The sequence below is a fragment of the Mustela nivalis genome (genome assembly GCF_964662115.1).
Source record: "Mustela nivalis genome assembly, chromosome: 3".
In the NCBI taxonomy this organism is placed as follows: domain Eukaryota; kingdom Metazoa; phylum Chordata; class Mammalia; order Carnivora; family Mustelidae; genus Mustela; species Mustela nivalis.
Window position 1 is genome coordinate 148,163,242 of NC_139022.1, and position 20,610 is coordinate 148,183,851.

General features: G+C 39.2%; 1 protein-coding gene across 1 annotated transcript in view; it reads left to right on the forward strand.

Annotated features, from left to right (window-relative positions):
• Positions 1 to 8,329, forward strand: part of PLCXD3 (phosphatidylinositol specific phospholipase C X domain containing 3) — a 176,046-nt gene extending 167,717 nt beyond the window's left edge. Inside the window, exon 3 of the mRNA XM_082723308.1 lies at positions 1,702 to 8,329. Coding sequence (XP_082579434.1) covers positions 1,702 to 1,855 — 154 coding nt within the window. The 3' untranslated portion in view covers positions 1,856 to 8,329. The remainder of the gene's footprint in view (positions 1 to 1,701) is intronic.
• The last annotated feature ends 12,281 nt before the right edge of the window (positions 8,330 to 20,610 follow it).

The following is a 20,610-nucleotide window of genomic DNA, read 5'->3' on the forward strand; positions in this document are numbered from 1 at the left end:
TAAATGTTATGACAGAACTACTCTGAGATTCCTACCCACCACCTCATTCTCTCTCCATTCTCCGCTCTCTTCTTTCTTCCCCATCTTACCCAAGCCTTCAGAGTCTACATCAATTTCCTCACACTTTATTTGTTGTCTCACTGTCAGCTCTCAGGGCTGCTTGTTTATCCATTTCCCATGTAAAACCTCCCTTCCTGACACTTGGAGTCAGAGTAGATGTCACTTCCGCGTGCTTCAGAGGACACTGCACAGTGGTAACAACAACACCTGTGCCTCCCTGACCACATGCCCTGCTCGTGGGCACACACCATACTGTCAATAGTGAAGAAATGGCATTTCCTACACATAAAATGCACTGCCTCATCGTCCATCACCCCTTCGCACCTTGACTTGGCTACTCTTCCTGGTCTTTAACCTTCACGAGCAGGCTTCTGGAAAGTTTTCCCTCACAGCTCACGCCAAACTCAGTGACTCTCCCTTATGCTTTCATGGTCATGAGTCATTTTTTTTTTAAAGATTTATTTATTTATCTTAGAGAGAAAGAGTGAGCACACACAGGAGGGGCAAAGGGAGAGGGAGACAGAGAATCTCAAGAAGGCTTAACACTCAGTTCAGAGTCCAACACAGAGCTCGATCTCACAACCCCGAGATCATGACTTGAGCTGAAACCAAGAGTTGGATGGTTAACCAACTGAGCCACATAGGCTCCCCTGTAATGAGTCCTCTTTTATTATGAAGATCAGCTTGTACTACTCTTTCCCACAAGATCTTCCAAAGCCTCCCTGTTTCACTCAGAGTAACCCTCAAAGCCCTTAAAATGGTCTACAATGCAACATAAGCCACCTGCAGGATCTGCCCTCTTGGTTCACCTTTTACTACTCTCCCCTTCCTTTTTCCAAGTAGGCATGCTACCCCCTAAGGGCCATGGTGGTAACTGAAATGCTTTCCCTTGATATTCACATGACTCACTCCCTCGTCTCCTTTAACTTTTGAGCAAATGTCCCCTTATCAATGAAGCCTACTAACTCACCCCATTTTCAGTTGTAATCTATACCACCCCTCTCTACCTGCACACTCCTAACCCGTTTTGTCCTCATTTTTATAACACTTATTCCCTCTTAGAAAATGATACCATTTATTTATGATTATTACTTACTATTTGTCCTTCTCTGTCCTGATTGTATTATGTTAAAATTTTTTTCTTTATCCACTTGCCCACCACCAAATCATGCACTCTTTGGCTGCAGGGGGTTTTGCTGTTTTGTCTATTTACAGTACCTAGCTTATTTCCTGAAAATAGCCAGCTTGTAATAAATGTTGGTTAATTACATGTATTCGTCTCTGATCTTACCACCCCAAAGCTTTGCAGGGTTGGCAGTCACAGCATGCCAAACTAGAATGTGAATGCAAGAGTGTCATTTTCTTTGTGGAAAAGCTGGACTGTAAACTCTCACACATCTGAGATCTCCAAAGATGAAAAGTCCAATATGGGCCACTATGGTGAATGTTTCTCCTGCAGAGTCCCTTCACCTTCAGAGGTTAAATATTTACCATTGTCCATTTGGCTTTTTTCCCCTATTCTGTGTCTAGAATTGGGGCAATTATTTTGATGTGTTTTAAACCAAAGGAAAGCCTGGGTATCTTAAGCTTGAAAAGTAGTATCTTGCCTTCTGTGACTTCTCTTTTTCTTTCCTTTCTCAGAGCTCTTCCTGCCATGATGCAGTGGGTCCGCACTCAGAAGCCAGGAGAGAGTGGCATCAATATTGTCACTGCTGATTTTGTAGAACTTGGTGACTTCATCAGCACCGTCATAAAGCTCAACTATGTCTTTGATGAGGGAGAAGCCAACACTTGATAGTACGGTTTGGAGTATCCACGAGTAAGATAGAGAAGACTCATTGTATTAGGCATATTATCTATAAACACTCTGATCTTCCTATTCCACTGGGTCTCTGAGGGGATTAGGCTGGTAGTGGGTGGGAAAAGGGGGAAACCATTTCTTCAGTGATTATTATCATACTGCATTACTATAAATATTTCATTTCCCATTTGATGAGCAAAATCTGCTTCTAGTGTAAGGGATAAAAAAAGACCTGTGAATTTTGCTTTTCAGAATTAGTCTTTGCAACGTATAACTCATGAGTGTTTACTTGATTGCATTTCTGATTTCAGCCTAGGACTCCTACGCTGATTCCTCTTACTGAACCTTTTCACTCCCTCTCTCGCTCGCTCTTTTTAATCAGATGCTGTATGGGACTCAAAACAATTGATTGCCCAACGTAATACGTATTACATTGTTGTACTGAAATTTGTTTTTGTGAAACTAGGTATAATATAATATCCTGTAGTCATCTGCAGTTAGTCAATCATTGCTAACTTTTGGCCATAGAAAATATGCATCAAGTCAGTTTCCCTGCATCAGTAATATTGGAGGACATAATCAGTAATTTTTGTGTTATATGAAAATAACAGTGTTTCACAGTATTTCTATTTAAGGCAGCTATAAATATAGTGTAAAAATGTTTTGAAAGAACAATTAGTGCCAACTCTGTAATGAAAGATGGGGGGGGGAGAAGGATGCCATTTTAATTCAGGAATCCTTTAAATAATATCGCCCTACAAATGCTCAATAAATGAAAAATTATGATCAGGAAACTTTGAAAAGAACTCTTACAAAAATCTCCTCTAACAATTCTCTTGATTTAAAAAAAAGGTAGAAAAGGAAGAAGAAATAAATGAAAGATTGTGCACGCTTTCCTACGAAATTGGGATCTCCAAACATGTAATTCTAAATCCCAGATTTTGAGGAACATATTTTGAGAAGTTTTGATTCAGATTTTTACTTGAAGTTGAGGAAAGAGGAAAGATGGAAGGAAGAAGTAGAGTAATTTTTGAAACTATGTCCCTAAATTCTGAAAGATCCATGAAATGTCTTTAGGAGATTTTTAAATACACATGATCTGGGCAGCTGCACTGAAAATTAACACTGATGCATCATTTCTGGGTTCTCTCCTACCCCAGGATTGAGACTGGGGCAGAAGCAAAAGTTTTACAGAACCTTCCCGTGTCCCAACATTGGATAGTCTTGGTCTACAGAGAAGGAAAATGATAACAGGACTTTGAGCCTCGCTTCCTCATGGTGTCTTTGTGATATCTGACAGCTCTAAGATAACTTCAAAAGAGCACAATAACCCTCGGCTATGTGCCTCCAGGAATATTGTGAGGCACTTCCCAAAATCTATAAATTGCTGAAATTCTTATAATTATGAATTATTTTATCTTTATGTTTATAAATAATTGCACCTCCGTAGTTCCCTGGGAAAATGCGGTCCATGCAAAGTAGGGCTATGGCGAAATAAAAGCATGCCCGCAGTTTTTAATTAATTTAAACCCAGGACATACGGTTTAATCTCTTAGACCTAGACAAGGGGTTTGATTATGTCCAGATTATGCATAATCAAGAGCTGGTTATGAGATTGTAAATACTCTTTGTCTAAAAATAGTGCTTATTAGCAGCTGCAGGGTAGTAAGAGAAACTGATCACCCTGAAGAGAGTACTTCTACAGAGTGTGTAGGTCCGCTCAGCAGACCTCAGTAGACCTCAGCATAGTATGCGCATACACGGAACAGTTCCACATTCCAGTTGTGGGTCTATGTCTCGCTTCCCACAGTACGCAGTGTCCACCTACTCCTGCCAGTGGACAGCTACAAAAGCACACACACACACACACAGAGACATGGGCAGACACAGCCACAGTGCTGTTCAAGCAAAGACATGGATAATATTAAATAATTTAATTTTGAGACTGAAACCCTTAACAAGGTATGAAAAGAGTGATAAGACCTTTGAAAGGAGAGCGGCTGACCATATTCAAATATTTTTGTAGAGATATCCTAGCTTGGGACTTAATTATTCACAAATATAGTTTTCTTCCCACCTTCCCTCCTCCTGCAGTTCATTGTCTTTTTAGCTGTTCACCTGCTCTTAATGTGCAATTGAATATGAATCATCTTTAAAGGACTATGGATTCGTGAAATGTTCATCCTGTAAATTTGCTTTGTGAGCAGATTTTCTCTCTGACAATTCATTTTTCATCCCTCAGGAGGCTCTTTAGCCAAGCACACTTGCAATGACACAAGGATTTAACTTATGTATATAACAGAAAAAAAAATTTCTCAACCTATTAATGAAGAATGAATAAAATATAGAGGTAACTATGTTGTATTTTCTTGAACTTAGACGCTTTCTTACAATGTTTGCTTAGAGTTAGCTTTGTCATATTTGTCATTTGGGTGCTGGAAAAAACAAACATGCTGAAGCTTTAGACGAACTGTGCAGTTTTTAACTGGAGAAAGCTTTTTATTGCTCTTAATGATATGCACACAGAAACCTTGTTTGACAAAAGGTACTTTCAAGTCAATGCTATGGTTTCCACGTGGACATACAGTCCCTATGTAGCAGGCACCCAGAGTAAATGGACTTGCCTTAATTTCTAAAGAAGGGAACAGGTAGAAGCGAATTATGAGGGAGAGTCACCAGGAGGGAGTCCTTGGAAAGCGGAATGGAGAGAAGGACGCTTTGGCTGTCTCCTGTCCATTGGCCCTGCCTTGGAGCACACTTAAGGAGCAGGCTGTGGGCCTTAAATAAAAAGTAGGGGTGAGGACTAGTATTATGCCATCAGCGCTTACCCTCAGCCTATGCTCCTTTGTCTCAGCAGGGCATTGTCTTTCTAGAGAGCTAGGAGCACAAGGGCTATAAATAGACCCCAAGATAGATAGTAGGAGATACATCTTGGTGCATTTTTTTTTTTGCTTTTTCTTGAGACTTTTGTCACAAGTCCTGCAAGGCAAAAAACAGAAACAAAATCTGCAACAGGAAATCAAAGGAGCGGGTGGGATGAGGGGAAATATGCAAAGAATATCTTTTTTTTTTTTTTTTTTTTTGGCTTGCTTTCTTGTCTGTAATTTTGAAGGACCAAAATGGTGAACACTCCTGCCATTATCATGTATGTCTCCCTTATTACTACACAATCATATGAGTGCAGAGAATGAGGAGGCATCTTTTAAAAGCCTTAGGATATTCTATATGATGACCTCAATATTCACTTTCAGCCATACTGGGAAAACTCACTTTTCGTGGAGCGCCACCTAACAGTGAATGTACTAGAGCATGAAGTGTTTGGCATGTATGTGCCTGTATGTGTACACACATGCAGACACACACACACACACACACACACACACACACACACACACGAGATGCACATCTCACACACACATTATTCAAGTTAAAACTGCATTCTCTAATCATTCAACTTGATTCTCTTGCCATTTTAACTCTCAAAATCGATATTCACTACATTAATGGACATAAACATAATTCAGATATTTAAATATTTAAAAGGAGAAGGAAATCACTAGAAAACCAGTGAAAAATGAGACCGTCATAAATAAGAAATGCCTCGCAGTAATAGTCTAAATACATTGTCGATTGTACTTCAAGATGGAGAATTGAAGATGGACTTGAATATAAATTACAAACAAACACTCATCTTTACTTAAAGCTGTTTTTAGTTCTTTGAGGTCCTGACATGTTTTAGCCAGTTACCTGTTCGGGTTCTCCTCTGTTAGCAGTCCAGACTGGGAAGTTGGAAGTCTCAGGAAATGCATGTTTTTATGAGTTTCCAGTTCTATAATTTTACAGATCCAATGACACAGTCTCCTGACCTTTGGTGACTCATCCAAATGAGAGCTCCATGGGTAGAGTGCTTGAGTTTTGAATTGCTAACAGAAGATAATGCAAGGTGTCCCTCAGGATATGCTAAGCAAGGTTTTTAAAAGTATCTGATTTTACAGCACTTTAGTCTTTTCAACTAGATTTCAGTGACACACTGGTGTAAATGCTATATTTGCCATAACTTCTTGGCGGCTCCTGTGTTACATACAGTTTTAAATAATGCTCTAAATTGTTTGTTTTCCTGACATCAATAAAATGTTCTGTAGAATTTGTAAAATGTATTGATTGAGTCTGTTGAAAATAGTGCGGTTTTTATTTCATTTGTGATACTATTTCATAGGTATTAGTTCTAAATGTATATTTGTATGAGTCAAAAGTATGTGCTTGTATGTGGTTTGTGTGTTAATATATCGTATCTTATAAAAAATCAAACTTATCCTAAAGAAAAAGGGCACGTTATGACCAGCCTTAATTCATTGCCATTTTTTGTTGTTGTAATTTGGGATTAAAATTCTTAAAGAAAAATTATGTTTTTGTTTAAAATGTCCTTTTAAAAAAAAAAAAATCATATGAGGACTGTGCTTTAGAAATTATCTGAATTCCCCCAAGCAAACAGTTAAGCTTCTGGAACACCTGAAGCCTCTCCAAAGTTTTCAATGTCAATCATTTATGAACTTCATTATCGTGCAAAAACATAGATTCATGTTTCTTTCCATCAGCAACAGAACCAGTGCACTTCAAAAGCTATTCTTCCAAACATGGAAACACTCTGCTTTTGAGGATAAATTTTCCATGGAAAATGGTTTCTTCAAACCATTCATTTTTTTAAAGATTGGATCTTCTCACTTAAGATGAACTGCCTAGGCTCTGTGAGAGTCACTAAGACCCATCAACATTAGGTGGTTCCAACATGGTTCCCTTCTCAAAACACAGGCATACAATATCCTTTTAAACCTTTGCTATCTGCCTACATGTAGTCTAGCAATAGAAAATGCATGACTAATTCAAGGACCTGCATGAGTTGTCATGCTCAAAGCAAAAATGTTGTCATCTTTCTTGAGCCTGGGCTCTGGGTGTGGAATATTAATCAATCTTATTTTCTCTTCTTTTTCTATCCTCAGTTATTTCTATTCCATATTTAGGCTTTCTAGATAAAACACAGAGCACCCAGTGAAACTCAAATTTCAGTTAAACAATATATTTTAGTATAAGAATTTCCAAAACATTCCATGAGACATACTAAAAACTTTTTCATTGTCTATCTAAAGTTCACATTTAACTGGATGTGTCCTGTATTTTTTTCCCTGACAATCCTATCCATCTTGCCTCTCTCTTTTCAGTTGGGCTACCTACAAAAGGTGAGATCCTACCTCCTTCTAAACCCTTACATTAATGTATCTCATGGAAATCTATATCCTAATACCCTTCATGAAGGAAAATGTCGGTCCATAGTAAGTTCCATGACCAAAGGACCAATTCTAATAGAGACAGCATAATTGAGCAAGCAAGTGCCTCTATAATATTAATGCTACCACATTCAAAATTTCCCTTTACCATCTTGTTGCAAGATCTAGAGTCACCCCCAATAATCCCTTAAGCAACACTCCCCAGCAACTGGGACACCCCAAAACACACTACACATTAAATATGTCCCTGGAAACTGATAGCACCTTCCAACTCAATATGAGGACCTCTTTTAAAATTCAATTTCTTCTTCATTTGGAGAGGTAACAAATTAATCCATTTCTCCCCTTATTAACCTCCTAGCATAAATTACTTTTATCAGTTTAGAACTGATCATCTATGGAATTATAGAAAATTTGACTAGAAAAAAGAACTTCTTTTGATTACTGAAAAAAGAGAGGAAAAGAGTCTGGGATATAAATGCAGCCTCATCAGTGTCTCCTTAGGAGACGGAGTTGGAGCTGGGCAGGGAATAGGATATGGTTGCTGACAATGAACCAGTACCTGCCAGGGAGATTTGCCAAAGCAAATTATAACAACCAGCATTTTTTTTTTTTTTGAAGGAACTGAAAACTCAAGACACCCTAGGGTAAGAACAATGAGATCTAAGTCCAGTTTCTAGAACAGTCTGCAGAGAATAGAATTATGTTAGAATCCCTAAAATAGAGTTTTCAAAAAACTGTTGTCTCCAACAGTGAATCCTTGACCTGGTCTGAATGTGGATGGAGTTTTGGAACACTTTTGGAACCTACCTCCTCTCCTGAAATTCCTGTAAGTGACAAGAAAATCCCCAAATTCCCTAATATAACATTTTCATCTCATGGTCCCTGCTTGCACACCTTCGTATTGATTTGCTTCATTTCTAAAGGATGGGAGTTTGCAGAGCTGGTGACATTTCTTTCACTAGATACCAGAAAATCACCAGAGGGAGACAGATCTGTGCCTTCTCTTTTTAGGATCTGGTCATTGATACTTTAATAAATGTGGTGTAAAGAAAATACATGCCTACCACTGTTCTGTTTAGCAAATGTGAAATTTTTGGATAAGATTGTTGTTCTTAATGTTAAAAAAAAAGTTTCTTTGTATCCAGTGAAATGCCTAATAAAGTCCTGGTACCAGTTATCTTTATTTTTTTATTTCATATTCGTCATTGCTTCATTATAAGTCCAAAAGTAGATCTCTTAAATAGCACATGACTCAGAGCATGAGAAAATATAATTATTTTTTAAAAATATGAATCATCATATAAGGATTTCATCTGTGAAAGCATATATTCTCCACCAATAAAGCAACACCATGAATACTTCCATTACATCAAAGTTAGTTATGTTCAAAGTCTGATGATCTTAGCTTCTGATATTACCACAAAGAAGACCATATCAATATAGCCATATTACATTAGTTTGGTGTTATTATTATAAAATGCCATCTTGAGGTTAAAAGTCTAGGGTGAAGGAAATCTACTTTTGCTGAACATTCATTATGCCCGATGCATGAAACACTATTTCGAAAAGGAAATTGCCTTTGTATTTCACCAAATAAACCCTGTGTTCTGGGGTTAAATCATCCTTCAAGCAAATGTAAACATTGTGATAGTATTCTAAAGACAATCCAGCAAAACAAAACACACACACACACACACACACACACACACACGTGGTCCAAGATTATTTTGGGGTTTGAATTTGGACACAAGTCTCCCCAGAAGTTCTGCTTGTTATATATATTGGTGGTTCATGACATTAGAGGATTTCTATTTATAAAGCTGTAAAGATTTCTACATTTGTGAAACAGCGTATATCCGCAAATAATACTCCACATAACCATATTTGTCCTTAGCATAACATTGCTATAGTTTATCAGAGCCATTATTCATCCAGTCAGTTATTCAACAGACATTTGTCAAATACCTGCTGTATGGTAGGCCCCGCTCTAAGCACTACAACATGTCTTTAAAATATTCCTTAGGAAAATGGATGAAACACATCTTTGGTAGTTTCTCAATGGAGCAAACCATTGGCATCATTGTGTCCCTTTAACAAATAAACAATAAACATACATTTATTCTCAATGAACTTTTCAAAGTGATATTAAAGATAGGAAAGCTGTTTGAACAGAGTTGTTCCTGAAAACCTAAAAAGAAAATGACAACTTCTGCAGTAAGTATATAATTGGAAATGGGTTGGTCAGGGCCATGTGTTAATGAAGAGTGGATCCCCCTCTCTCCCGGCCACATTCCCTCATTCCCTGTCCTCATGAACAGAAGCACTTTGTACAAGCATGGCTGCCCCATTCTCTCTGTGGCTCTAAAACAGCAAAAGCAAAGGCTCCATCTCTTTTCCCTCCTCTCCTCACCTCCAGAACTTCAGATGGAACTTGTTCTAGGAGGGGCTGACTTCATAAAGGAAAGCAGATCCCATAAAGAAGTGTCTCTCCCACGGGGTAAAAATGGTAATGTTTTCTAGATCAAAAGAGTGAAAACATCTGAAATTGGAAGAAATACTTCTTTAAAAGTAGAAAATAAGACGGTGGCTTCCCAATACTATGATGGGTGGTTTCAGCATTGGCTCTCTTGGTGTGTGCTTTCTCATAATTCTTAGTCAGAAGCCATAATAAATAATAAAGGCTGCACTGGAATCAAGTTCAAGAAGCAAACCTCAGTGTAACTAGGAAACCTTCCACCATATTCATCCTTCAGTTTAGCGGATATAAGTATTCCTGGAACCATCTGGAGCTAGCTAGTAAGTAAAGGTGAACTACATTAAAACCACATTGAATTCTAGAAAGTGGAATTTAGTGCCCTAAGTGACAGGCAGAGGAGGGGGGTGAAGAACACCAATGCTGACCGTTCCTGAAGAACTCCTTGTCGGAGTCTTTATTCTCCCCTCACACTTTTTACCTCAGAGAAATGTGTAAACTGACCTCCTGGGGTTTTACTGAGAAATAATTGAGAGAAAATCTTCTGCCTCAACACGAGTGCTCAGCTATAATTAAATTTTGCTCTTATTTATTTATTTATTTATTTATTTGACAGAGAGCAAGATCACAAGTAGGCAGAGAGGCAGGCAGAGAGAGAGAGAAGCAGGCTCCCTGCTGAGCAGAGAGCCCCATGTGGGGCTCAAACCCAGGACCCTGAGATCTTGATCTGAGAGGAAGGCAGAGGCTTAACCCACTGAGCCACCCAGGTGCCCCAAGCTTTGCTCTTTCATTATGAGGGGCAAGTGTGTCTGCAGACTAGTTTTTATTTTGGCATGAGGAAAAGGCAGAAAATATTGGTATACAACCAATAATCCTTTTCTCATTGGACTATAAGATGATGAATCTTTGACTAAAACATTGACAGGAAGAGGCACATCTTAGCTATTTCTGCATTCCCATGGCATGGCAGTTATTAAAACATGTTTGGAAACAATGGAATTGAATTGTGAGTAGATGTGACCCAGTCAAATGGTAGACGACTGCTTGAGAAGGGCCACACACATGCTGAGCACTGTTTGGTGGTGAGGAGGGTTCAAAAAAGGACAAGGCAGTATCCTCCACCTCCTGCATTCCTTGGAGAACTGCTAACAACATTGGAGGAATTTAGGGGAAAATACACTGCATGGTGTCCATTCCAAGTGCAGGAAGACCCCATCTCTTAGCCATAAAGTCAACTCAGTTGTAGCAAAGAATATCCACCCAGGGGAACTGGCTTATGATGCATCTATTTAAAAACAGTTGAGGAAGGGCAAGCAAGGGACTAGATTTTGTTTTTATATTTTGAATTTTGACAAAATCTTTCTCTTGCAGAATTTTCCATGCTTCCTCTGCTTGTAGGTACATTAACTAAAATTCCAAAGGCTCCTGCTTCTACACAAGACCTCTGCTCACACACCCTTTTGGAGGATTACTCCCTTCCCCACACTCACTTGGGTTCCTGGAAGATGTTTCCTGTGTGCTTAAGAAAAAACTCCACATTTGGGAAACCTGGGTGGCTCAGGTCATGATCCTGGGGCCATGGGGTCAAGCCCCCCATCCGGTTCTCTGCTCAGCAGGGAGCCTGCTTCCCCCTCTCTGCCTGCCTCTCTGCCTGCTTGTGATCTCTCTCTGTCAAATAAATAGATAAAATCTTAAAACAACAACAACAACAAAAACTCCACATTTTCTGGCTCCTGGCTGTTGTTGCTTCCTCATCTTGATGCTCACTTCAGCTTGCAATCTTGGCTTCTTATCTACCAGACCCAAAAATCTTCCCAGAAGGCACTGCTTATCCCCAACTAGGCATCGCTGCAAAGGCAAAGGTGCCAAAGGGGTGAGCACTCATGGCCAAACATAGGTGGATGTGCAATGCTTCCCTTCCCTTTATGTTACATTCTAATAGAGGGACTCTAGCATCCTGATCGTTAGCCAAAATCAGTTCTCTCTCTCTCTTTCTTTCCCAGCACCTCACCCCATTGTCTATGGGCTTGGGACAGAAATTAAATCCACTTCTCAAAGCCACAGGCTAGTCTCAAAGTCATTATTCCCTTCTCAGGACCATGCTTTCTTCCTGATCAAATACATCTTCATGGCTTCTCCTTCTCCTAAGAAATTATCCGAGGAGATTTCTTGTTCTTATGCAAACAGTCCTCTGATAGACTCACCCTCTTGATTCTGTTATTTAGACCCATTCTAGGATCCTAGATACATGCATCCTAAAAGGACCAGCAGCTCCTGCCAGCAGCCATCTCCATACAAATGACACAATTGGGTAGGGAAATTTATTAGTGTTCAGGTTCACAGCTTCTCTTTCCTAGGGCTCTTCCCTCCTTTACCCACTGCAAACAAAATGTGTTCCCTCACATCCTGAGGGGCTCATTCACAATGAAGTATTAATGGGGCTTAAAAGAGTGGTTTTCAAATGTTTTGCACATTACAGAAGGAGTTACAGAAAAAACTCATAAAATAATATATTATAGGATGGCTTTCCTAATGGAAAGGCCAATAGCTTTATGTCCTCCTTCCCCACCTGTGAGTTTTTTTAGGAAGCCCTATGAAAACACCCAGGACTCCGTGGAGTTGTACTTCTCAAACTTTATGGTGCGTACAATCACCAGAATCTTAATAAAAGACAGATTCAGCAAGTCAGGGGTGAGCCACCAGATTCTGCCTTTCAAACAGCTCCCAAAAATGCTGAGGTTACTGCTGCAGGCATCCCTGCATCCCTTTTGTTTCCTAAACCTAGCCAACCTAAAACCATCAGTAACTACTTGTTACAGGTGTCACAAATCGATTTTATGTGTTTAGTCAGATTAATAAATCAGATTTATTTGCCCGTCAATATGAGAGAGGCCACACAGAAGATTAAACATAGGTCATCTCACCAAACAAAGGAAAACAGCCTTACAGAGTTCTGCGAAAGGGCGGAGATTAGATGGAATTTCAACACACTATTTTAATACATTTGAAGCAAGTCAAGCTGTAGAAAGAGTCTGAACTACAAAGTAGACCCAGTGTTCTACTGCCTTTGGCCCTACAAAGAAGATAACTGTGTGAGAAACCCACTTCTCCAAAGGTCTACTCCTGGGCTGTGAGTAGAGGTGCTTTCTTGTGTCAGAGTGACGTCGATCCTGCATACAGGAGTGGGATGTCCGTTCTTTCTGGTAGAATTTCAAATAGCCACAGTCTCTCAAGAAGGGGGTTTTTAGGACACATTAGAGCCATAGTGTGTCCTTGCTGACCTGGGTCTATCTCTCCTTGTTATTCCAGCCTGGTGAGTGGCCAGGCAGATTTTACTTTCTCAGTTCAAGCTAAATTCTTACCTTCTCAATTTGTAAGTGATAGAAATCCAACTCAAATTAAGTTAAGCCAAAAGGGGGGGGGGGCGGCTAATGGAAACTGACACATAAGCAACTTTGGGGTAACTGGATATGGGATCTCACACAGTCTCATGAGACTTGAATTTTCTTGAATTTTCTCCATCTCTAAGCTTTACTTTCCTCTGCATTGACTATATTTAAGTAGGGTTTTCCGCTCTGAGTCAAGATGACCAATGAGTTCTTCTCTTTCCCAATAACTTCAAGCAAGGAACAGAATTGAGTCTGAGCTGTCTGAGCTGGGGCTGAAGTCAATCTCCCAATCAAGCCTGTGCAAATGAGAATGGGGTGGGTGGGAGATGGTAGCTTACAAGTGAAATCGAAATTCTGTTACAAGGTGTGAGAAGGTGCTCCTATCAGGCACCAATACCAATGTGCACCAAGGATTTCCCATCACCCCTGAGATCAGGCCCTGGATGGGGGCACTGCCTTTCTTCCTCCTCACGTTGACCTTGACTGCCTTGACCTCAGTTCTGAGTCCCAGGGGAGAAAGGAAAGTAAAAACTAGTATTAAGTAGATATTTAAATTTTATGTTTTATGGGTGGGTTTTTTGTTTGTTTGTTTGTTTTACTTTCTTATTTTAAATTATTTCAGACATACAGAAAAGTTGCAAAAATATTCGAGAAAACTTTCACATAGACTTTCCGTGGAGTCATTTTTAATTAATTTCTCTTTAATGTTGGGCTCTTATCATCTGGGAAATAGTATGTTTTAAAGTATTATTCACATTCCAGAAGCAATTGAGATGTCAGTACTGAAAACTTAAAAATTCTATATCCCCGAAGCCATTCATATAATAAAGTAGGTCTTCATTCAAAACGCACAATATTCAAGAGCACCATGAGAATATAAAAATAAAGCCAGTGGTTCATATAGAAAGAGGAGAAAGAAAAATCCCTAAGATGTAGAATATATGAGAGGATACTAGGTGTGCTGTTTAGTCCAAACAAGATGCAGGCTAGAATTTGTGCTGTGGGGGACTTGATAGGCAATTCTGAGCAAGACTGTTTTCAGAAGAAGATAATACAGTGAAATTAATGGTTTTATAATGGGAGAAATTATAGCCTTGGTAGCACCAAATCATTTCTCCCTCATCAACACTAACCACAGGAGATCCTGAAGTCATCTTCTCTGTCCTTGGGGTCACTATTGAAATTATGGGCTGACCCAAATCTACCTGATATCTGAGATAAAGCTCTTCTGAATTGAGGAAGTGAATGAAGTTGAGTGTGGGTTGTGTGTGTCAATGTTTAGGAGCTCCATAGCATTTTCTGCAGGATTTCCACCCAAAAGTTATTTATTAACAGCTGAATTGAAAGCTTATTAGATGCCCCCATCTATTAAGATTATCAACAAGGCCACATTTCCAAATTTTGGCTGCTATTTCAGCAGCTCAATTTCTTATGATGCCCACAAATAGAAAAAGGCCTTCCAAAAAAAAAAAAAAAAAAAAAAAAAATATATATATATATATATATATATATATATGAGTTTTTAAACTATCAGTGGAAAATGCCAAAAGATGACTAACAGCCACCAATGAATGCCCAATTCCTAGCCCAATCACTGTGTATTAGTTTCCCAGAACTGCTATTAACAACCTGGGTGGCATAAAAACAACAAATTTATTCTCTCATAGTTCTGGAGACTGTGTCTGAAATCAAGGTGTTGGCACATTTGGCTGATTATTGCTGGACGATTTAGGAGGGGGGAAAAAACCATCCTATGCTTCTCTCCTAACTTCTAGGAGTTGTAGGAAACCTTTGGCATTCCTTGACTTATGAAGAAGTCACTGCCTCCACATTCTCATTGCCTCGTCCCCCATGCTTATGTCTGTGTCCTCTCCTCTTCTTGTAAGGACACCACTCATTGGACTTAGGGACCACTTTAATCCAGTACAAAATCATTTTAACTAATCACATCTGCAAAGACCCTATTTCCAAAGTAGATTGCATTCTGAGGTTCGGGTAGATACTCTTCAACCTGCAACCAATTCATATATATCTTAAAGAAATGGCTGAAATAACCACAGTGTGTTAAAAAATAATATCAGTGCATCATCCATCTTCATTTTGATAAAGTCCCCTGTAGTTCAGTGGGTGGTTTAGTTGTTCAGTAAATCAGAAGAGTGTCAAAATTCAAATTACTAGTGTGTAAAACCTATTTGGAACTTTTTTTTTCCTTATAGACTGACAATATAGGAAGGCCTGGACACCAAAAACAACGTTCTCACATTGTTACTTTGTAACTCTAAAAAATAATGTTCTAGCATACTTTGCTCAAATAATGTGTCTTTTTCCTACAACCTCCCCCCATTACATGTCACTGTAGATGTCTTCCTAAATAGAATGACTACATGATTAATAATGCTTTTATCCTTCTTTATTTACCATTTTGGTTGCACTTCAAGACATATAATAGACTTTTGTTGACAAGTTTAAAGAACTACATCTAGATAGAGCAGGTTTGTTGTCTCATGGTTCCATATAGATAATAATAAATAGATAATAATAAACTAGGTGTGCCCATGAGGATCAAACAAGGAAACAGAAACCATATAGTCATTTGAACAGGGAAAGATTAACATAAATAACTATTAACTATAACAGGAGATAGAAGTAATAGAGACTTGGCTAGCATGAAATAAGGAAGAACTCGAACTCTAAAGAATATAGAAATAGCAGAAACAAGAAGTCTCAGCCTCCATGTCTGAGAGCATCCCAAAAAGAGGTCCTCCCAGAGTGAGATCCGTATCTTCTTGGGCATTTGCTGGGATGCTCTGTCACTGGAACTTGATGGCAATATGCCTTCTGGAGAAAGCCATCCAGAGGGAGGTGTAATGCCTCAGAACCCATTGGATGTTGCTCAAGGTGGTGCAGGGAAACCATGGACAGAGGTGTGCTCCATCCCAGGAGCAGAGCTCCTGCTGCAGAGTCAACCCTGGAGGAAGCTGCTGGCTAATGGGTGTTTCTGAGCATCATGCACTGCAGGAACAAAGCACTAGAACAATCATTTGGCAGGAGGCTGGCAAGAGGTACAAACTGGGACAAGGAAGGCAGTAACTCTTCCTTCAGCACCTGTGATATTGTGACTGATAAGAAATAAATACATTTGGTTTTCATCTGCAATTCCCTGCCTACAGCTCCCCAAACCTTGAAATTTCCTAAGTGTTGACAGTGATAAAGGCGCCTTTTGTTATGTTAATAGGGTGGCTTTGGGACCCCACCTACGAATGGGGGCTGGTTGCCAGTGGAGCTCATCATGGTATGAGGGGATTAGAACTTTCAGTCCCTCCTCCAGACCTCCAAGGAGGAGAGAAGAACCAGAGTGGCCAATGATTTCATCAATCGTGCCTATGCAATGAAGATTCTGGCTTAGAGAGAGTATGGAAGCTCTTGTGCCTTTTCCCCATGCCTTTCCCCATGCCATGTCTTAGTAATCTAGTAAATAAAGTGTTTTTCTGAGTTCTGTGGGCTGCTCTAGCAAATTAATTGAACCCAAGGAGGGTGTTTGGGAACTCCTCATTTGTAGCCAGCTAGACAAAAGTACAGATAAAAATACGAAATTGCTACTGGCATCTGGAGTGTGAAGGACAGTGTGGAGGACTGAACCTTTATCCTGTGCAACCTAATGCTATTTCTGGGTAGAGAGTGTTAGAATTTATTTGAATTGAGATGAATTCTCAGACACCCTCTTGGTGTCTGAGAAGTCCTTGAGGTCAGGTAGGAAGTCCTGCCAATACCCATGTTGGCCTTGGGTCCAAGAACCAATAAGAGTTTCCCTCCCACGTGCTCTATCCTAAAACTTAACATTGTGACAGCTGACAAAGGAAATCTATTTAAAGGACCCAGCTATATTTTCATAATACGGGCAATGAAGTGTTGATTTGGAGCTATAAATTCGTAACTGGCACATCTGGACATCAGCTTCCTTAGTTTGCAAACTGAATTTAATTATCTCTCCATGGCTTAATGAAACATTCTAAACTGCTAACTTTAAGCAGACTTTGTTGCTTTATGAGATATTCTAGACTGCAAACTAACTTTTATGGGGAAGAGAGAGTTTCTCTAAATTATACAAGTGCTAAGAGATCACCATAACACTGGAGCTCAGGTATCTGAAGTGTCCTGTCTGTGACAATCAACATAGTGATCTTCAATGCTGGGCCAATTATAATCCTTTTTATCTTTAATATGAATAAAATTGAAATCATCATTGCATAAAATTATTATTTTTAATTAAAAATCTAATTAAGTGTTTTTTTATACTTGATGACAACATTGTTGTTTCTTGATAACTGTTAACATAGGAGGATCTAGCCTGTGTTCAACATCTATTATGTACTCGTACTTTCTTTATCTTATCTTATTTAATTGTCAGATACTGACCTTGGAGTTTAAGGATAATCATCTCCACTTTCTTTACTTAAAGAAAAGAAGACTTTAAGTTTAATGACTATCCCAAACCTACAAAAGCTAATGAATGGTTGAACCAGGATGTAGATGCAGGCATATCTGGATCAATGACTCATTAGGCCCCTACATAGTTCCCAGAAGAAAATAATACTAATGTTCAGAAAAAAATTATAAAATAGTTGTACCATTGCTACTGACTGTTTGGCTCTTTTCCCTTCAATTATAATGGCCAAGAACATTATTGTTTCTTGTAGAATTAGACCAGATAAAGCAGATCAATTATGATTATTTTTAATAACATTGCATCATAAGTTATGATACTTACTATGTATGCTTATAGGAACTAACTTAGGTCAATTTTTTCCACTTCACTTTTTTGTTTCAACATTCCATTTCACTCAGAAACTTGTGTTCATAGGTCTTTTCTGTTATCACTCTCTGACTCATAGGAAATCACTGTTAACATCCAGGGGAGGGTACAGCAAAGAATGAGCTTATCACCAATCCTTGCAGGTATTTCCATAGAGATTTAATGGAAAACATCAATAAAGAAAATTATTAAAAGGCAACTTAGAAGAACAAAGAAGTTCTGCAAACAGACATCCTATAGATCAGTGGACATTAATGTGACTTCTCCTTCATTAACTTGCTTTAGGACCTACTTAGGAAATACTCCCCCTTATCTTTGAATGCTTAAAATATTTTATTATTTGACAAAATAAGCATATGACCTACACATTGATTAGAATGTTCCATATATTTAATTCAAATATATTGTGAAAGCTTATAGTACCAGTCAAGAATTTTTATAAATAATTCATTCACTACTTGTTGAATACATACTGTTAGTCTGGTAATAGAACAATGAACAAAACTGATAAAAATCACAGCTGTCCTAGAGCTTAGTCTAGTAAGGAAGACTGACAACAAAAATAAATAAGTTCTTTTATGGTTTATTGGAACGTAATATGGGGAAAAAAATAAAGCAGGAAATGGGTATTGGGAATATGTAGGTGACTATAATTTTAAATGGGAAGTTGAAGAAAAGTCTTACTAAGAAGGTGGCATTCGAGTAAAAAACTTTGCACAAAAGAAAAGTGAGCTGTCAGCCTCTGGAGAAGAACACTCCAGGCAGCCTATCAAACATCTCTTATGCCTCCCTGAGGTCCTCTTGGCCTCATCTGTGTCTTGTTCCAGTTCCACATGGACTTTGATGGATATAATTTCTTTCCTTCTGCCCAAGGACTTCTTGTTGATACTGCTGCAGACCCTCGGATACTTAAACCCACACTGGCACAAGTTGGAACTGCAGAGGAATTAATGCCCACGAGGATAAACTTTAACAAGGCAAAAGAGGAGCCTTTGGATAAATTCTTACCCCTTAATGTTCCCAGGAACATTAGGTTAAAAGTGCAGTCACTGAATCAAACACCTGATTGCACTGAATGGAATCCTCCTCAATATGCCCTTGTATTGTGTTTCCCTTCTTTCCTGTTTCTTTTTTTTCTTTCCTGGCATGGGACTCCTTGAAAATATCATGTAAACCCCATGTCTCTGTTTCTGGGTATCCTAATCTAAGACACAAACTGGAAAAGAAGTGCAAAGTCCTGATGCAGACATCTGATTGGCACCCTAAAGAACAGTAAGAAGGCCTATGTGATAAGGCTAGATGGAGCAAAGGGAAGAATAAAAGGAAACTAAGTTAGAGAGGTAACTGAGGTCCAATCGTGGAAGGTCTTACAGACACTGGAGAACTTTGGAATTGATTCTGATTGAAGGAGAAAGTTCTTGGCATAATCTGACTTATGACTGAAAAGGATCACTATGGGCACTGTGTTAACAAGAGAGTAAGGGGAGTTACAGTAGACCTGGAAAACCACTTAAAAGCCTCCTGTAGTAATTCTGGTAAGAATTGATGGTGGCTTGGGCCAGTAGCAGCAGAGGTGAATTCTGGTGGATTCTGGTTATTTTTTTTTTTAAAGATTTTATTTATTTATTTGACAGAGAGAAAACACAAGTAGACGGAGAGGCAGGCAGAGAAAGAGAGAGGAAAGCAGGCTCCCTGCTGAGCAGAGAGCCTGAAGCGGGACTCGATCCCAGGACCCCGAGATCATGACCTGAGCCAAAGGCAGCGGCTTAACCCACTGAGCCACCCAGGCGCCCCAATTCTGGTTATTTTTTTTTTTAACTTTATAATTTTTTATTTTTTATAAACATATATTTTTATCCCCAGGGGTACAGGTCTGTGAATCACCAGGTCCACACACTTCAAGCACTCACCAAAGCACACACCCTCCCCAATGTCCATAATCCCACCCCCTTCTCCCAAACCCCCTCCCCCCAGCAACCCTCAGTTTGTTTTGTGAGATTAAGAGTCACTTATGGTTTGTCTCCCTTCCAATCCCATCTTGTTTCATTTATTCTTCTCCTACCCACTTAAGCCCCCATGTTGCATCACCACTTCCTCATATCAGGGAGATCATATGATAGATGTCTTTCTCTGCTTGACTTATTTCGCTAAGCATGATACGCTCTATTTCCATCCATGTTGTCACAAATGGCAAGATTTCATTTCTTTTGATGGCTGCATAGTATTCCATTGTGTATATATACCACATCTTCTTGATCCATTCATCTGTTGATGGACATCTAGGTTCTTTCCATAGTTTGGCTATTGTGGACATTGCTGCTATAAACATTCGGGTGCATGTGCCCCTTTGGATCACTACATTTGTATCTTTAGGGTAAATACCCAATAGTGCAATTGCTGGGTCATAGGGCAGTTCTATTTTCAACATTTTGAGGAACCTCCATGCTGTTTTCCAGAGTGGCTGCACCAGCTTGCATTCCCACCAACAGTGTAGGAGGGTTCCCCTTTCTCCGCATCCTCGCCAACATCTGTCATTTCCTGACTTGTTGATTTTAGCCATTCTGACTGGTGTGAGGTGATATCTCATTGTGGTTTTGATTTGTATTTCCCTGATGCCGAGTGATATGGAGCACTTTTTCATGTGTCTGTTCGCCATCTGGATCTCTTCTTTGCAGAAATGTCTGTTCATGTCCTCTGCCCATTTCTTGATTGGATTATTTGTTCTTTGGGTGTTGAGTTTGCTAAGTTCTTTATAGATTCTGGACACTAGTCCTTTATCTGATATGTCG